At 43.2% G+C, this 17,206-nt stretch overlaps 1 protein-coding gene across 2 annotated transcripts in view; it reads right to left on the bottom strand.

Moving 5' to 3' along the window:
• noa1 (nitric oxide associated 1) overlaps window positions 1-17,206 on the bottom strand; it is a 40,046-nt gene that overhangs the window by 8,631 nt on the left and 14,209 nt on the right. For both annotated transcript variants that reach the window (XM_034182261.1, XM_034182260.1), the window contains exons 2-6: window positions 14,458-15,405; window positions 11,588-11,752; window positions 11,402-11,515; window positions 371-465; window positions 159-290 (exon numbers count right to left, since the gene is read on the bottom strand). In XM_034182261.1, the coding sequence (XP_034038152.1) occupies window positions 159-290; window positions 371-465; window positions 11,402-11,515; window positions 11,588-11,752; window positions 14,458-15,405 (1,454 nt within the window). The remainder of the gene's footprint in view (window positions 1-158; window positions 291-370; window positions 466-11,401; window positions 11,516-11,587; window positions 11,753-14,457; window positions 15,406-17,206) is intronic.

Genomic DNA, 17,206 nt, shown 5'->3' on the forward strand with positions numbered 1-17,206 from the left:
GCTTTATTTAATGAGCCGTCATGGCTGACCTGCAGTACCCTTGTGACCCACCAGGGAGGTTGCAGCCCACACTTGACTGAGCTAAACCGTGTCAAGAACCAACCCAGAACCTCATAAATGAAAAACCTGCTGGAAACTTGCGTTTAGCGTCGGCTGACCTGCAGGAAGTCAATCCTGCTCAGCGCTCCGATGAACAGGCTCATGGCGGGTTTCAGGACAAAAGTCCGCGGAACGATGGCCTGAGTGGGAACCACCAGCTTCACCTCGTCTTCGGTCAGCAGGTTGAGGACCTGAGGGACACAGACAGACAAACATGAAGGGGGGGACTCCGCTTCAAATGTATAGCCGAAAGAACATCCGTGGTGCTCACGTCGTGCTCCTTCATGATTCCGGGCGTGTCGTGCAGCCAGCGCGCATACTTCAGCTCGTTGATGGTGAACTCCACGTCAGCAGACACACGAGGAGCTGAGGTCAAAGGCGAAAGTTCAGCTTGGACACAAACAAGAAATCTTTACCCCTGATTGAAGAAAAACGTGAAGTTGATCTCCAGTGTCAGAGACCCAGACTTCAACGCTCTCACCCTATGCACGTTAGCTACAAGCAACAGCTCGCGTTCAGCTTCAAACAGAGTGGACACTACACCGCCAGCTAGGTGGAGCCAAAATACACAAGAATGTGGGAGGAAGCTGCGCATTCCCGGCAAAAGAGGGATGGCTTCTGTGTTGGTAAAGCACGCTTTTATGCTTTCTCCCAATTTTTTTTAAGTTTGCAGGTGTAAAAGTGGTTAAAACAGTCTAAAACTGCATAATAACATAACGTGAGTTTATTGTGAGTCTGCGTGTGGCTTTAACAGTTGGTTTTGTTTGATGAAAAAGATGTTCATGGATTTTGCCTCATTATTGTTTCACTTGCTGCAGGGGAGAGTCCATGCGGTCATCGGCAGTGGTGGGCACAGATAACCAAAAAATTAACTTCAATAACAGATAATCAGATACCTGAAAAGTTATCTTTGATAAAGATAAACCGATGAACCATCCAAAAATGTATCGGAAGTTACAGATAACCGATAAATTCCAGTATCGTCTCTGATACATTTGCAACTGCTAACAAGCTGAATTTGAGTTTTAACACCATGATCGCTTTTGGAAGCATAAAAAGCGACATAAGACCCAAATAATGAATCAGCACTTATATGTTTCTGTGTAGGCTCTCAGTTGTCCAGGTGGTTTCCATAGTAGAGAAGCTTGAATCTTCGACTGGACTGGGTTGCTTGACGCAAGGACGTTTCGCTTCAAATCGCAGAAGCTTCCTCAGCTAAAATTCTTGCTCTGGTGGTCTGACTTCTGTCTTGACTCTTGTAGAGAAGAATAATCAAGAAGTCACAAAAGCTGGAGTTTTAAACCTAACCAGACCCCTCCTACCGAGAGGCAGACTGCTATAGGCTAGGGGAGCCATCAGGAGAGGGACAGCTGCCCTGTAATTAGGAGGGTGCTAACTAGAGCACAATAGGTGCTAATTAGAGCTATTGTTTAGTCACTAGCCTATAGCAGTCTGCCTCTTGGTAGGAGGGGTCTGGTTAGGTTTAAAACTCCAGCTTTTGTGACTTCTTGATTATTCTTCTCTACAAGAGTCAAGACAGAAGTCAGACCACCAGAGCAAGAATTTTAGCTGAGGAAGCTTCTGCGATTTGAAGCGAAACATCCTTGCGTCAAGCAACCCAGTCCAGTCGAAGATTCAAGCTTCTCTACTCAGCACTTCTATGTTTGAACATGCTGCCCCCTTTTGGAAGCTACACGGCTACAGCACCCTGAAAGCAGCCACAAAGCCTAGCTCTCTACCAATCACAATGCTCCGGTCAGGCGGAGGTCTTGAAAAATAAAGGCATCCTGACTTATGGTTTTGTGTGAATACTGATAGAATAACTCCATTAATGTTAATTCTGTCATTTGTACAAAGTTAAAATATAACATATATCTTATAATGTTGAATAATGCACTAATTCTGAGATTTTGTAATAAAAACAGACAGATCGCAAAGGATTCTGGGTAAATGTGCCTCTGCTAAACACTGATTGGTTCAGTCATTCATTATGTAAACTAACACGTTAATGTGACGTGTGTCGTGTGTTGGTGTTTACAGATAAATGTGCTTTTGTAAAATATTCCATTTTTTATTTGTAAAAACAGGCATTTTTACGGAGCCCTGGAAGTGTCACTGCAAAATGTTTTGCATGTGGAGAGAATGTGCGCTCTTATTAGTGCCGTGCGCACGTTTTATGATGTCTTGTCAATATTGTCTTGACACATAAATGTTGGTTTTACACTGTGCGAGTTTTGGCACTTTTTCAGATGATTTTTCATTTGTGTGAGAAATTTTTGGACTGAGTTTCAGGTTAATCGCGCGTCCTGCATCGTGTAGTGTACATGGAGTAACAAGCTGCATTCAACATCTGACGACCACCTCCTGATCGCCGATCCTATGGTCGAATGAAAATCAAAAATCATGTTCAATATTATTCTGGTCTGGCTGCTGAAGAGCTACAAACATCCAACCTCTCGCACTGTGCCTGTGCAAACACCGCAGAGCTGTCTTGTAATGTTTTTTGTTGTTTTGTTTTTAAACTTAATTTGTAAAAAACAAACAAACAAACAAACAAAAAAGCCATTTGCAAAGCCAAAACGTTGATCTGACAACCATCTGATATAACCGGGGTCAAAATAAATAGAACACTGTCATCTACTGGTGCCCAGACGCTTAGTACTTAGGGCGAATACTGCCATGAACACTACTGGCCAGTAGATGGCAGTAGAGGCCTTGAAACTTGCCAAAACAAAATTCCAGATAATCCGTTTCTGCTACATTTAAGATGTGTGGAATTTAACAAACGCAAATACAATAACGGCTATAAACCCAGAGAATATATTCACGAGAGTTTTAGGCACTAGAGTTTAATGCTGCTGTCCGTGGAGCCTGAACACAGTGTCTGAAATGCATTTGTCCTGTCATGAATGTACTGAGATTACCCATAATGCACTGCTGGGCACAGCATGTGCTCACAAAACCTTAAAAATTAGCACATTACTTTAAAACTAAAACATATATCTGATGTTTTCACTTTATAAAACTTCAGGCATGACAGTAATTTTAAATAACTTGTCCAAAATTAGTTTGGTTAAAATTTGAACCATAAGTTAAAAATGTATGCCTCTGGATGACTTGGGTGATATTGCCAAAGTAAAAGAAATTATTTTATTTTTTTGGTCACCAATTCTCCTTTGTCTGCAGAGGGTAGAGTCGTTTCTCCTGAAACTAGCTCGCATCTGTTTGCAGAGGATAGAACAATACATCTCTTAAGAAACTTTCAACAGGTAGGTCTCAACTGATTTTAAATTTTAAAAATGCTTGCTGCTGTTCAGCTTCGTTTGCTACGTTATCGGGTGACAATTCATGGAAAGATAATTAGTCCGATAATGGTTTTTAAAGTTATCTAAAAAGATAATCCGATAATGAAAACATTATCTTCGATAATTATCTGTTATCGGAAGTGTGCCCACCACTGGTCATCGGTGTGTGTGTGTGTGTGTGTGTATGTGTGTGTGAGAGAGTGAGAGTGAGAGAGCGAGACGTATTCTATTTGAGTTCTGATTGGCTGAGAAATGTACATAATGTCAGAAGTATCCTACGAAAACCAATCAAAGCCACCAAAACAAAAATAACCCCTCGTCGTCTTCTTTCGAGTTTACTGGTGGCTTGCAAACCAACACGGTGCATTACCGCCACCAACTGGAACATGAATGAATTACGTATGTTATCAAAAAGAACATGGAAATATTCACCATGCAAGTAAAAACCCGGATTTCCAGGAATATCCGGGAAACTTTCATCATTTTAAAATATAATACAAAATATAGATCAAAAAGAATTTTCAATGTTAAAATCAAATATCTGCAAAATCTGCAATTTGGATCAGATGCAGCTCAAACTTAGTCTTTTCAATGAGAGTGACAGTTTGTACCTCAGTGTCACTAATGAGAGTGATTGAGACACTTTTGATTGAGATATAATGCAAAATCTACATCAAATGTGCCTTGTAATATTAAATTCAAACATACAAAAATCTGTAACAGCTGACCATCAGTTGCTGTCTGACAATCAGGCCAAATGGAGAGCCTCTGTGCACAAACACATCATGGTCTTTGAGGCTAGACGGCACCGAAAGGAATGACCAAAAGTCCTTTTCCATGGTTATTCCGAACTCCTCCCACACCCGCTGCTTTGCCCTCCCACAGCAGAAGCTGCTGCCCTTCAAGCCTGTCGGTAGCTTGCAACTGTCTCCAGAGTCCTCAGAGATTATATATCCTGGAAGGACTCCTAATTCAGTCAGCTTCCCTGACCACCGGTGTCCACCACGGTGTTCGAGGATTGCTGTCTCTTGAGGCACCTAAGACCTTCAGGCCACAGCTCCCCACTACAGCTTCAGCAATGGAAGCTTTGAACATTGCCCATTCTGGTTCAATGCCCCCAAGCTCCACAGGGATGCTAGAGATGCTTCGCCAGAGGTGTGAGTTGAAGATCTGTCAGACAGTGGGCTCTTCCTTCCCAGTTCACCCGCACTATCCGTTTGGGCTTACCAGGTCTGTCCAAAGTCCTCCCCCACCCTCTGATCCAACTCACCACCAGATGGTGATCAGTTGACAGCTCTGCCCCTCTCATCACCCCAGTGTGAAGAACATGCGGCCTCAGATCAGATGATACAATCACAAAATCGATCATCGATCTTCGGCCTAGGGTGCTCCATGTACATGAGCATCCTTATGTTCGAACATTTTTTTTTTTTTTTTTTTTTTTGATCAGTGTCTTTTTATTGTTTTTACAAGTTCAGAAAATGACAAACACCCACCCCGTACTATACCGGTTCAAGAAACATACCATATTTCCATCTGGTACAAAATTGTAAAATAAGGATTTGCATACAAAATACAGAATTGAGCAATTTAAATCAAAATTATTAGCAGACACGCTGTCAAAATAAATAAAAGGCAGCCATTGGTCATAAAATTTCCCGGAGGAACCTGTAAGTGTATATCTTATCTTTTCCAAATGTATATGTGCCATAACATTTTTCATCCAATGAGCTAATGTTGGAGGGCACGCCTCCTTCCATTTGAACAAAATTAATCTATGAGCCAATAAAGAACAAAAAGCAATAGTTTTTAATAATAATAATAATTTTTAATAAATAATAATACATTTTTAATAAATTTCGGGGATACTACCCCAAACAAAGCAATCCAAGGACAGGGATAAACAGTTTTTCCGCAAATCCTGGAAAAGGCCTTAAAAATGGAATGCCAATATCCACAGAGTTTGGGGCAGGTCCAAAACATGTGCCCAAGTGTAGCAGGTGTTTGTTTGCAACGATCACATGATGGGTCCAGATCTGGTTTGATCTTGGACAACTTGTCTTTAGACCAGTGAAGACGGTGAACAACTTTGAATTGGGCCACCGCACGTCTGAGCAAGACCGAAGACGAATGAATGTTATGTATTGCCCTTTGCCACACAGGGTCCGATATAGTCTCATTCAAGTCCGTTTCCCATTTCCGCTTAAGGTCCTCCAGACTGGGCTCATGATATGATGTAAGGTGTAAATCCTGCTCAAAACCTTTTTAGCGTCAGTTTGATAAACCAAAAGTTTGTCCAACAGTGACCGGGAGGGACACAAAGGAAAACAGCCAGAATTTGACCGGACAAAATTTCTCAATTGCAGATATCTAAAAAAAGTGTGACTTTGGAATATTATTTCTTTACCAGCTGATCAAATGAAGCGAAATTGTTATCTATGTATAGATTATACAAAGAATGTATCCCACGCCCCTCCCAGACATCAAAGACCTCATCAGTCACCGATGTGACAAACATATGGTTCTTTGTAACTGGTGCTGTGAATAATAAATTATTACATTTAGATTACCTTCTACACTGATTCCAAATTTTAAGTGTGTGTATCACTACTGGGTTGGAAGAGTAAAATGAGATAGGCTGTTTGAAGGGTAATTCAGAACAGAGCAATGCAACAGGAGAGCTATACTGTATTGAGCCTCTTTCCAAAATTACCCAGCTAGGTGCTACATTATCTCCTCCAAGCCAGTACAATGCCGCTCTATTATTAGCGGCCCAGTAATAATACATGAAGTTAGGGAGTGACATGCCACCCAAATCCTGGGGCATCTGCAGTATTTTCTTACCCAATCTTGGGTGTTGTTTATTCCAAATAAAAGATATCTGACTATACAATTTAGAGAAGAAAGATTTGGAAAGGAAAATAGGTAAGCTTTGAAATAAGTAGAGAAATTTAGGCAGAACAGTCATTTTAATCGAATTAATCCTAGCCCCCAGCAAAACAGGCATTAATTCCCAACGGGCTATGTCCTGTTTAAGACTGGATAACAATGGTAAATAATTAGTGTTGTATAGCTCTTTATAGTCATGGGTCACCCAGATACCAAGATACTTGAACTTTTTAAAATTGCATTTAAAAGGGGCTATTTTAGAAAGATTCTCATCCTGTGATCTTAGGGGATCATTTCACTTTTTTGAAAATTAACTTTATAGCCGGATATCTTTCCAAAATAGCCGGATATCTTTCCAAACCTGTCAAGCATGTCCAACAACACAGAAATGCTAGACATAGGATTTGAAACAAACAATACTGCATCATCTGCATAAAGAGACACCCTGTGTTCTGAGCCCATACGCTTTATTCCCTTGATGACTAAACTCTGCCGTACTGCCAAGGCTAATGGTTCGATGACCACTAAAAATAAAAGTGACGAGAGAGAGCACCCTTGCCTTGTGCCACATTGTAATAAGAAATAGGATGAGAGATTTTTGTTGGTCTGAACTGCTGCCATTGGAGAGCAATAAAGCAGTCTGATCCAAGATAGAAATTTGGGCCGAATTTAAACATATCCACCATTTTAAAAAGGTAATCCCACTCCATCCGGTCAAAAACTTTTTCAGCATCTAGAGAGATAATAATTTCAGTATCTTTATGACCAGGTGGAGTGGGGGAGTAAAGAATATTAAACAATCATCTAATGTTAAAAAAGGACTGGCAATTTTTCACAGATCCTGTCTGGTCAGGTGAAACAATCGTAGGAATAACTCTTTTGAGGCACTGCGCCAGTACTTTTGTCAATATTTTAGCATCTGTATTTAGAAGTGAAACTGGGAGATAAGAACTACAATTTAAGGGTTTTTTATCTTTTTTAAGTAGCAGAGTGATGACAGCTTGGTGTGTAGACAGTGGAAGTAATGATGAATTCAGGGACTCTGTAAACATAGATAGTAATACTGGAGACAGCAAATCTGCAAACCTCTTAAAGTAATCTGCCGAAAAACGTCTCCTCCTGGAGATTTTCCACTTTGCAAGTCCTTTATTGCAAGGCTTATCTCATTTACGGAAAAATCCCTCATCTCTAAGTCATTGACTAAATCAGAATCTATTACAGGTATGTTGAGATCTTTGAAAAAGTTATTGAAAACAAGTGTCTTTGATATATTGTCTGAGGAGTACAGTGACTGAAAAAAATTGGTGAAAAATTTATTAATTTCTCCACTGCCTGAACAACTAGAACCTTGGTCATTACTAATTGCTGAAATATTTTGATAGGCAGATCTCTGTCGCAGCTGGTGTGCAAGCAGACGTCCCGCCTTTTCCCCATGTTCATAATATCCACATTTTGACTTGGAGATCAGATATTCAGCCTGCTGGGTAGATAAAATATTATATTCAGTTTGTAAAAGAACATGTTTCTTCACCAGTTCTGGCAAAGGGCTATGGCTAAGTTCCCTGTCCAGCAGCAAAATTGCTTCATTTAGATCTTTTAGTCATTCTAAGTTCTTCCTCTTCTTATGAGCGCAATATGAAATAATTTTACCTCTTAAATAGGCTTTTAGGGAGTCCCAGATGGTACAAAATATCATACCTGGGGTTTGATTAGTTTTAAGAAAAAAGAGTATCTCTGTATTAATAAATTTAACAAAGCTGTCATCTGATAGGAGCAAAGAGTTAAATCACCATGGACGAAACGTTGATAGCGTGTCTGGAATTATCAATTTCATACTTAGTGGGGCGTGATCTGAAATGACCATAGCACCATAATCACACTCCTTCACAAGGTGTAAAATTGTATTGTCAATGAAGAAATAATCGATTCGGGAATATGTCGTATGAACAGGAGAAGAGAAGGAATAAGCCCCTGTAGTAGGATTATAACGGCGTCATACATCGGTCACACCATAGGTCTCTAGAAATGATTTTATTAATTGGGACGATTTTGTGAGATTCGAACATGGTTTTTGTTATGGACAGTCCATGACAAGCACAGAAGTCCAATAACAAACGACCATTCGGGTTTAGATCAGGGAGGCCGTTCCTCCCAATCACGCCTCTCCAGGTGTCTCTGTCACTGCCCACGTGTGTGTTGAAGTCCCCCACCGGAGCCCCATACAGGACTCCATTCAGGAACTCCAAAAAGGCCGAATACTCCAAACTGTTATTCGGTGCATACGCACAAACAACAGTGAGTGTTTTACCCCCTGCCACCCGAAAGCACAGGGACGCGACCCTCTCATCTACCAGGGTAAACTCCAACGTAACGGCGCTCAGCCGGCGAATCGTATCTTGGTGTCTTGTGAACCATTCTTAATCTGGCACCTCGCCTCAGACCAATTTGCCATGGGAGACCCTACCAGGAGCACAAAGGCTCCAGACAGCACAGCTCTCAGGTTCATAGCAGCACACAAACCTCTCCACCATGATACGGTCATGGTTCCCAGGCTCTGCTGTGGGGGAGGCAAAGCAGTGGGTGTGGGAGGATTTCAGAGCAACCATGGAGAAGGACTTGCGGTCGGCACCAAGATGCTTCGGGCGGACCATGAGGCACCTCAAAAGGGGAAAACAGGGAACCATCCAAGCTGTCTACAGTAAGGATGGGACTCTGTTGACCTCAACTGAGGATGTAATCCGGCGCTGGAAAGAACACTTTGAGGAACTCCTGCATCTGACCGGAGCGCCCTCTACAGTAGGGGCAGAGCTGGAAGCTGATGGAGGATTATCATCAATTTACCTGGTGGAAGTCACTGAGGTAGTCAAACAATTCTGCAGAGGCAAGGCCCTGGGGGTTGATGAGATCCATCCAGAAATGCTGAAGGCTCTGGGTGTGGAGGGACTGTCTTGGATGAGACGTCTCTTCAACATTGCGTTGAGATCTGGGACAGTGCCTAAGGAGTGGCAAACAGGGGTGATGGTCCCCATATTTAAAAAGGGGACCAGAGAGTGTGTGCCAATGACAGGGGCATCACACTACTCAGCCTCCCTGGTCAAGTCTATTCCAGGGTGCTGGAAAGGAGGGTTTGGCTGAAAGTTGAACCTCTGATTGAAGAGGAACAATGCGGGTTCTGTCGTGGTCATGGAATAACCGACCAGCTCTTCACTTTCACAAGGGTCCTGGAGGGTGCCTGGCAGTATGCCTACCCAGTCTACATGTGTTTTGTGGACTTGGAGAAGGAATATGATCAGGTACCCTGGGAGATACTGTGGGAGGTGCTGAGCGAGTATGGAGTGAGGGGGTCCCTTCTCAGGGCCATCCAATTTCTGTACTGACAAAGCAAGAGCTGTGTTCAGGTTCTCGGCAGTAAGTGGGGGTTGGCCTCTGCCAGGGCTGCGCCTTGTCACCAATCCTGTTTGTGATATTCATGGACAGGATATCGAGGTGTAGTCGGGGAGAGGAGGGTTTCCGGTTTGGTGGGATCAGGGTCTCATCACTGCTTTTTGCAGATGATGTGGTCCTGTTGGCTTCATCAGCCTGTGATCTCCAACACTCACTGGATCAGTTTGCAGCCGAGTGTGAAGCGGCTGGGATGAGGATCAGCACCTCTAAATCTGAGGACATGGACTGAGGACAGAGGAGGAAACCGATGGATTACCTGCTCTGGGGAGGGAATTTGGTCTTGCCCCAAGTGAAGGAGTTCAAGTACCTCAGAGTCTTGTTCACAAGTGAGGGGACAACGGAGCAAGACTGACAGAGTCAGACTGGATGGACAATCAGCGCAGCAGGGGCGTTGTTGCATTCACTCTACCGTACTGTTGTGATGAAAAGGGAGTTGAGCCAAAAGGTGAAGCTCTCGATCTGCTGGTCAATCTTCATTCATACTTTCACCTATGGTCATGAGGGTTGGGTCATGACCAAAAGAAGTAGACTGCGGGTACAAGCGGCCGAAATGGGCTTCCTTAGGAGGGTGGCTGGTGTCAACCCTTAGAGACAGGGTGAGAAGCTCGGTCATTTGCGGGGAGCTTGGCATAGAGCCACTGCTCCTTCATGTTGAAAGGAGCCAGCTGAGGTGGTTCGGGCATCTGGTAAGGTGCCCTCTGGGCACCTTCCTAGCCAGGTGTTCTAGACATATCCACCTGGGAGGAGACCCTGGGGAAGACCCAGGACTGGGTGGAGATATATCTCCACACTGGCCTGAGAACATCTCGGGACCCCCAGTCAGAAGTAGATAATGTGGCACGGACAGGGAAGTCTGGGGCCCCCTGCTGGAGCTGTTGCCCCTGCGACCCAAACCCGGATAAGCAGTTGAAGATGAGTGATGAAAAATTGTGGGTTACAGTCTGTTCACAAATAGACGCGAGTGCAAATGTAAGTGGTGGTCAAACTTTGCAGCTCAGCTGTGGCTGATAGATGAAAACGACTTCAGTGAGTTTAATTATCGTAACTCGTTGCATTTTGTTGTCGGTAATGATTTGTAATGATGGAAACAGTAATTAGTTAGATTACCTGTTACTGAAAAACTAATGCTGTTTGTACTGAATGAATGAATGAATGAACAGAGCCTTTCCTGTCATTGTACATATACATACAACGAAATTTGTCCTCTGCATTTAACCATCCTAGTTACTGTTAGACACAATCCAACCACTAGGGGCAGTGGGCAGCCACAGTACGTCACATGGGCGTTTATTTTAAAGGCTTCCCATCAGTGCTGACAACAGTAAAAATTTTGACTTGAAATGTTTTAATACATTTGAGTTGCATAGCGCTTTTAACAATGCCCAAAGACGCTTTCCAGGTTTAAAAACAAACAAACAAATAAACAAAAAACATTTTTTATTTCAAATCTGGAAAAAAACCCGAGCAGGTTCTCTTCAGACAGTTCGACAAAAGGGTCTCTGTGTTTTGGGAGAAGCTGTTTGGAATTTTAAAGCGTTCCTTGGATTTTGCTGAACTCATTGTAAACTTTACCCGGTTAACCACAAATTAAAACTCACAAACAAGGTTTAGTAAATCTCTGGTTTCACCAGATCCCCAAAAACCCTGGACTGAAGGTTCCTCACCTGGTCTCAGCACAGAACCTTCGTCATTCTCTCCAAAAGCTAGACTGTCAGCGTCAAACTCGATCACATCCTCCTGGGACTTGGTTCTGGACCGGAACGTTCTGCCTATGTGGCCTGAACAACAACAGAAGGAACAGCTGAGAAGCCGGATGTCAGACTGAAAGGTGGGACAGAAGCCAGACTTACCCACGAGGTATCCGTGCCGGCTGAAGAACTTCAGCTTCTTCAGCTCCACAGGGGAAAGTTCATCCTCCGTCTGCTGGGACGCTTCCTTCAAACGCTGCTGCCGCAGGAACATCCTGTAGGGTGTCGGGCTGATGATGGGGAACTTCAGCAGGTTCAGCGTCGTCCCTGAACGCAGCACAATCACATGAAAAACATACCGCTACCGTGTGGCTGTTCTGACCTCGGTAACAGATATTTAAGGTGTCAGTGAATGCATCATCTCACACATTCAGACTATCCATTCATTGATGACGAAGTAGACGCGTTTGGCTCCAAGTCTTTAAACGTCTTCAGAGAATAATTTCATCCATTATTACCGCCGTCCATCTCAAAAGAACGTGAACAAGAGGTCAGCCTGAGGTCACAAAAATCCCCCAAATACCTTCAGTTATGAATTCAAGTCAACGTTCAGCCTTTGAGCTTGAAGAATGACGGCTGCCCATGAGCAAGCACACCGGTCACAGCAGTAACGAAAAACTCTCTCAGTCTCCTGACTACAGAAAAACCTCCAGCAGACCGGATTCAGCAGGGGGACCTTCCGCTCTATCTTTGACAGGTATCCCGCATCCTGGAAGCAGGACTGCTTTGAGCTCCCAGAGTCAACAGGCAAAAACAAAACACCAGACTGGAAATCACAGCAGATTACACCAAATCCCAAAATACTCCAAATTCAAATGCCTAGTTTACGACAGAAAGTGGAGCCATATGGTTTTCCCGCTAATATTCTTGATGAGCGATCCAAAGTCTGATCTGAGGGAAATCGTTTACAGACTGACCACTTAACAAAAGAGCTTAACGGGACTTTCTTTAAATTTATGTTTTTCACAAAAAAACTAAAAGAAACAAATTCAGTCGACTGTTATTTATTCAATCTACAAAATTAATTTCAGTCTGATTTAACCAACAATCAATGATTTTATCCTTCACAATGGGACAAATAGATACATCCGGAGAGGAATTTTTGAATCTGCTGGATTTAAGAGCTCCAAAGGGGAGCAGCAGGTGGTTTGATATCAACGCACAGAGAAAACCAGGATTAACAAATCCCATAACCACCTTCAATAACAAAGATCAAAGTTCAGCAAAGAATTTTCAAACATGCAAAACGGGAAGACAAAAAGACTTGGATGATATTATCATCCATCAGCAGCTGTCACAAGTGGTGAAGATCTTAAGCAAACAACATCAAGATGCCCCCCCAAAAAATATTCCTACTGCTTCCTCTGATTTAATTCTTAACTGTTTTATTATTATTAATTGTTGTATTACTGGACTTTATCATGTTTCATGCTTTGATTCCTGGGAAAGCCTGATATGAATTTTTCCTGTTCTAGTTGAAACGCAAAATTCAGTAAAAAAAAAGAAAAAAAAAAGACATTCATAAATGTCAGAAATGTATGATTTTTTTTTTTTTGTAAGGCAGAACTTTGACCTCCCAGTATTCATGTATAAACATTTAGATTTTGAGATTTTGAGTTTTGCGGTTCTTGAGTTTTAAGATGTGAAAGATTGTCAGAAGGATGGAAACTCTCCTGACAAACACAACTTACAGTTGTGAAATAACAATGAATTCACAGTTTTCCTGTATATAAGTCATCGGTTGACCTGCCAAATTAGTTAAACAAAAATAACAAAAATGCAACTTATTCTCTAGAAAATATGTTTTTGATAAAAACATTTGTGGGTTCACTCCAGAAAAATAAGAGCAAAGGCACCGAGACACTTCCACATATTTGATCCCCACACTGCCGCACCATTCGTCATGCCAATGCGTCCCGCTTGACACCACACTATATAAAATAATTATGTCATAGCCGATGTCACGTTGGCTCTCAAAACTTGGCTGATGAAACCATCTCTCATCGCTCCCAGAATCACAAAGAAATCATCTACAGCATCTACAGTTGCAAGTTGTCTTGTGCGCGTCGTGCGGTGCAGAACTGCCTCAAAGATAATTATTCATTCATATATATATATATATATATATATATATATATATATATATATATACAGAGAGAGAGAGAGAGAGAGAGAGAGTGTAATGGATTGGTAAAACAGTTGCATTTTCATTCCTTCTTATGCATTAGACAATGTATCTGTAAGGTTATGTTTATTATAGATGTAACATCTCTTCATAATTGTTCAGATGAGCTGCACGCAGTGATGCAGTGTTTTTGAATAGGCTGCGCAATGCTCACAACTAGACGAAATTAATGTGTGCCAGGAGTTTTGAACATTTCAATTTTTTTTTTTTTTTAATGCACTGGCATGCAGCCGCACACAGTTCACGCACAGTTTACGACATTTACTCACCAGCACGTGAGATCGTGTACCAGTGCGAGGATCAAACTTGTACAAGTGTGAAGATGGCTTAAATTCATTCAGCTTCTCCTAACACCCCCCCACCCCCAATCGCCATTCGGGGTCACCGACATGAAGCTGCATATTGATTTGGTACAATGATTACAACGGATGCCCTTCCTGACGCAACTCTACATTACATGGAAATTTGGTGTTTACTGTAATGTGGAGTCTTCATGGTGCCACAGAAATGTGTGTCTTAAAACAGGAACCTTCTGCGTGGCCACCACACTGCCCTCATTCCAGGAAACTATTCCACACTAATAAAGGTCAGTCAACTCAAATTCCTAAAGTAACAATACTTTAATGACAGAATCTCAAAACCGTTCTGATGAATCAAACAATTTAAGTACCCGTTGTTCAGCGGGTCAGTGTTAAATAAATCATTACCAGAACAATCAACAGTTAATGATTTTGACATTGGATCACCGTTTAGACCTTGTTGTGTGAGACGATGGGCGTAGTCTCACCAGGCCATGGCGATATGGTGGCCCTGTGGATGAGGTCGGAGGCTTTGGATTTGGAGTAGTCAGACTCCAGCAGTGTGTTGAAGAGTGTCGACTTCCCTGCGTTGGCACTTCCCACCAGGTATACGTCACCTTTGTATTTCCAGGACTTCTGCATGTTGGAGATCAGATGCTCTATGCCGTACCCTGTTCTGGCGCTGATCAAGTGGATGTCCCTGACCTGATCGCCGATACCAGCCTGCATGCAGTAGTAGGACAGCTGGCGTTTGATTCGCTGCAGGTAGTTGGGTGAATCTCTGGGCAGAAGGTCAATCTTATTCCCCAAGACGATGATGTCTTTGTTGTCACCAACCAGCTGGGGCAGGTCTTGGATGATGGAGTCCGGGATGTCCATCAGGTCAATGATGAGGAGCACCAAAGCCTTCTTGGACTTTATCTGATGCACCACTTTCCTGTACTCGTCCTTGGACATCTGGATGTTCAGGGCCTTTTGATGGTAGGTGAGCAGGTGGCAGCGCTGGCAGGTGGCGCTGCTGAGTTTCCCCTCCTGCAGGAGGGCCTTGAATTTTTCACTGGGCAGGTATCCGGGGATTTCGGTGGCGATGCAGTGCAGGAAGGCGCCGCAGCCGGAACAGGCAGTGTCACTGACGGGTTCGTTCTCATCTGCTGTGCCAACAACCTTGTGTGCACCTTTGCTCACTGTCTTCTCCCTCGTCACCGCACTGACAACGCTCTCATCCAGAGGGAAGTCGATGTCGTGGAACTGAATGAGGGACTCGGCAGTCTGCGGGGCAATGCTCTTCATGGCCTGCAGCTGGCGCTCCAGCACCCTCTGGTGCTTTTCATGGGCCAACACACCAGAAGGCTTCTGCTCTTTAGGAGATGCAGAGTGGGTGGAGCTAAGGTGGAGCAGAAAGTCCTCCTCTTTGTGAGGTAACTCCTCCTCTGGATCTGGGGGGAAGGGAAAAAAGAAGTGTGCTGAGTAAAACAAACCTTGCTAAGACACCTAGACACTTTGATACCCGCACTGCCACACAATTCGTCATGCCAATGCGTCCTGCTTTGTCCTGCTTGATGCCACACTATATAAGACAAGAGCAATCAGAGATTTCTGATGTCCGCCAAACCGGATCACCTCCAAAATTCAGAGTCTTCCATGGCCTAATATCTATCCACGCTTCTCCCCAGACAATGGAACATCGGTACCATGCCGTTATACTGCCATCTAGCACCACTATAGTGTAGTGTCATCTCATGATGTTTTAGCAGGAGACTTGGTGGGAATCTATCGGCGCGCAAACCTGCTTTCGCGGGAAATTTCACACAAACAACTTCAGCTCTGTATTTTATCCTGTTTACATCCAGATGACACAAACCATGACAAAATGCAAGCGTTACACAAAGCCAGATGATCAGAGGACGATCTCTGCATTTTTTGTTTCGTCTCGGTGGGACCACAGCCCGTGCGGGGCGCAGCGATTGCTGGGCTCTCTGGGGAGGAGGCACGCTGGCGCCCAGTGTACGGAGGCGGGTGCACATCCGACTCAATCAACGCAGTCTGCTGTGGGATCGATCAGAGGCTAAGAACGATGCAGCCTCTGTGACAGTGAACAGGGAGGCTTTTTAAGAAGAAAACAGCAGAACGGAATTCAAAATTCTTCAGGTATCGAGATACACTTGCAGATTTTGGTGTTGGATAGCGGGGTGCATTATTTCCATTCTCCTATGTTTTAAAGGACACACTGCCGAGTGTTTCCGACAGCGATTCGTAGAAGAAAACATCTCAGAGCGCACTTAGAATGAAATGCTGCTCACGTTAAAAATGGAACCACAGATTAGTTACAAAGTTTACATAAGTGTGATATGGTGTTATGATGACTTGTTTTTTAAGTGATAACTGTTCATTTTGATGCAGTCACGGTAAAAGCAGCCGCTTTCCACTGTGCAAAAACTTAGTGTGCGTGTACACTGCGCGAGTGCGGTGTGTGCTGCTCCGTTACAGAACGGTCTCATGTCAAGACAGACACTCAAAGTAAAATAAAAATAAACCCTACGAGCTCCACTGAGAAGAAGAAATAAAAAAAACCTGAACAGTCATCCATTTGTGATTTCCAAAGTCCACTCCACCAAAAAAAACTGATTCCGCATGCATGTTCACGGCAGGGCTAAAATCATGTCCAGCAGCGTCACCACGTTAGAATCCAAAATCCAACAGACTCTGAAAAAAGTAAGAGTTTTGGGATGAAGTGTGTCACCTCCTGTTTCTCTGTACAGCCTCTGTAAATCCGAACCTTCACTTTCGAATAAAAGCTCAGAAGCTTCGTTATCAAACAAAAGTCGTCATCTTCAAGGTTTAATTTCTCACAATATCTCTTTCAATATTTGGGATCAAGAGTTGACACATAGTTTGAAATCATCTTCCCGTGCTTTTTCTCACCACACCTGCTTAGAGTCTGGAGTTTTCTGACTACCAGTCTATGTATGCATATGCGGGAAAGGCGGAAGTAAACAACAACAGCAATCCCTTCTATAGTACCTGTAGTACTGCAGTACCCCCTTTAGTTCCCACCTCTGTTACTGGAACAATATCTGTAGTAGGGCTGAAACGATTAGTCGAGTAACTCGATTAATTCAATTACAAAAAATGTTCGAGGCAAATTCTGTGCCTGGAAACTCATATGCCAAGTACATATGCTGAGCCTGTGTGGTGCTGTAACGTCCCCAGAAAAAAACAAAAAAAAAAAACAGAAGA

This window comes from Thalassophryne amazonica, chromosome 11 (genome assembly GCF_902500255.1).
Source record: "Thalassophryne amazonica chromosome 11, fThaAma1.1, whole genome shotgun sequence".
NCBI lineage: Eukaryota > Metazoa > Chordata > Actinopteri > Batrachoidiformes > Batrachoididae > Thalassophryne > Thalassophryne amazonica.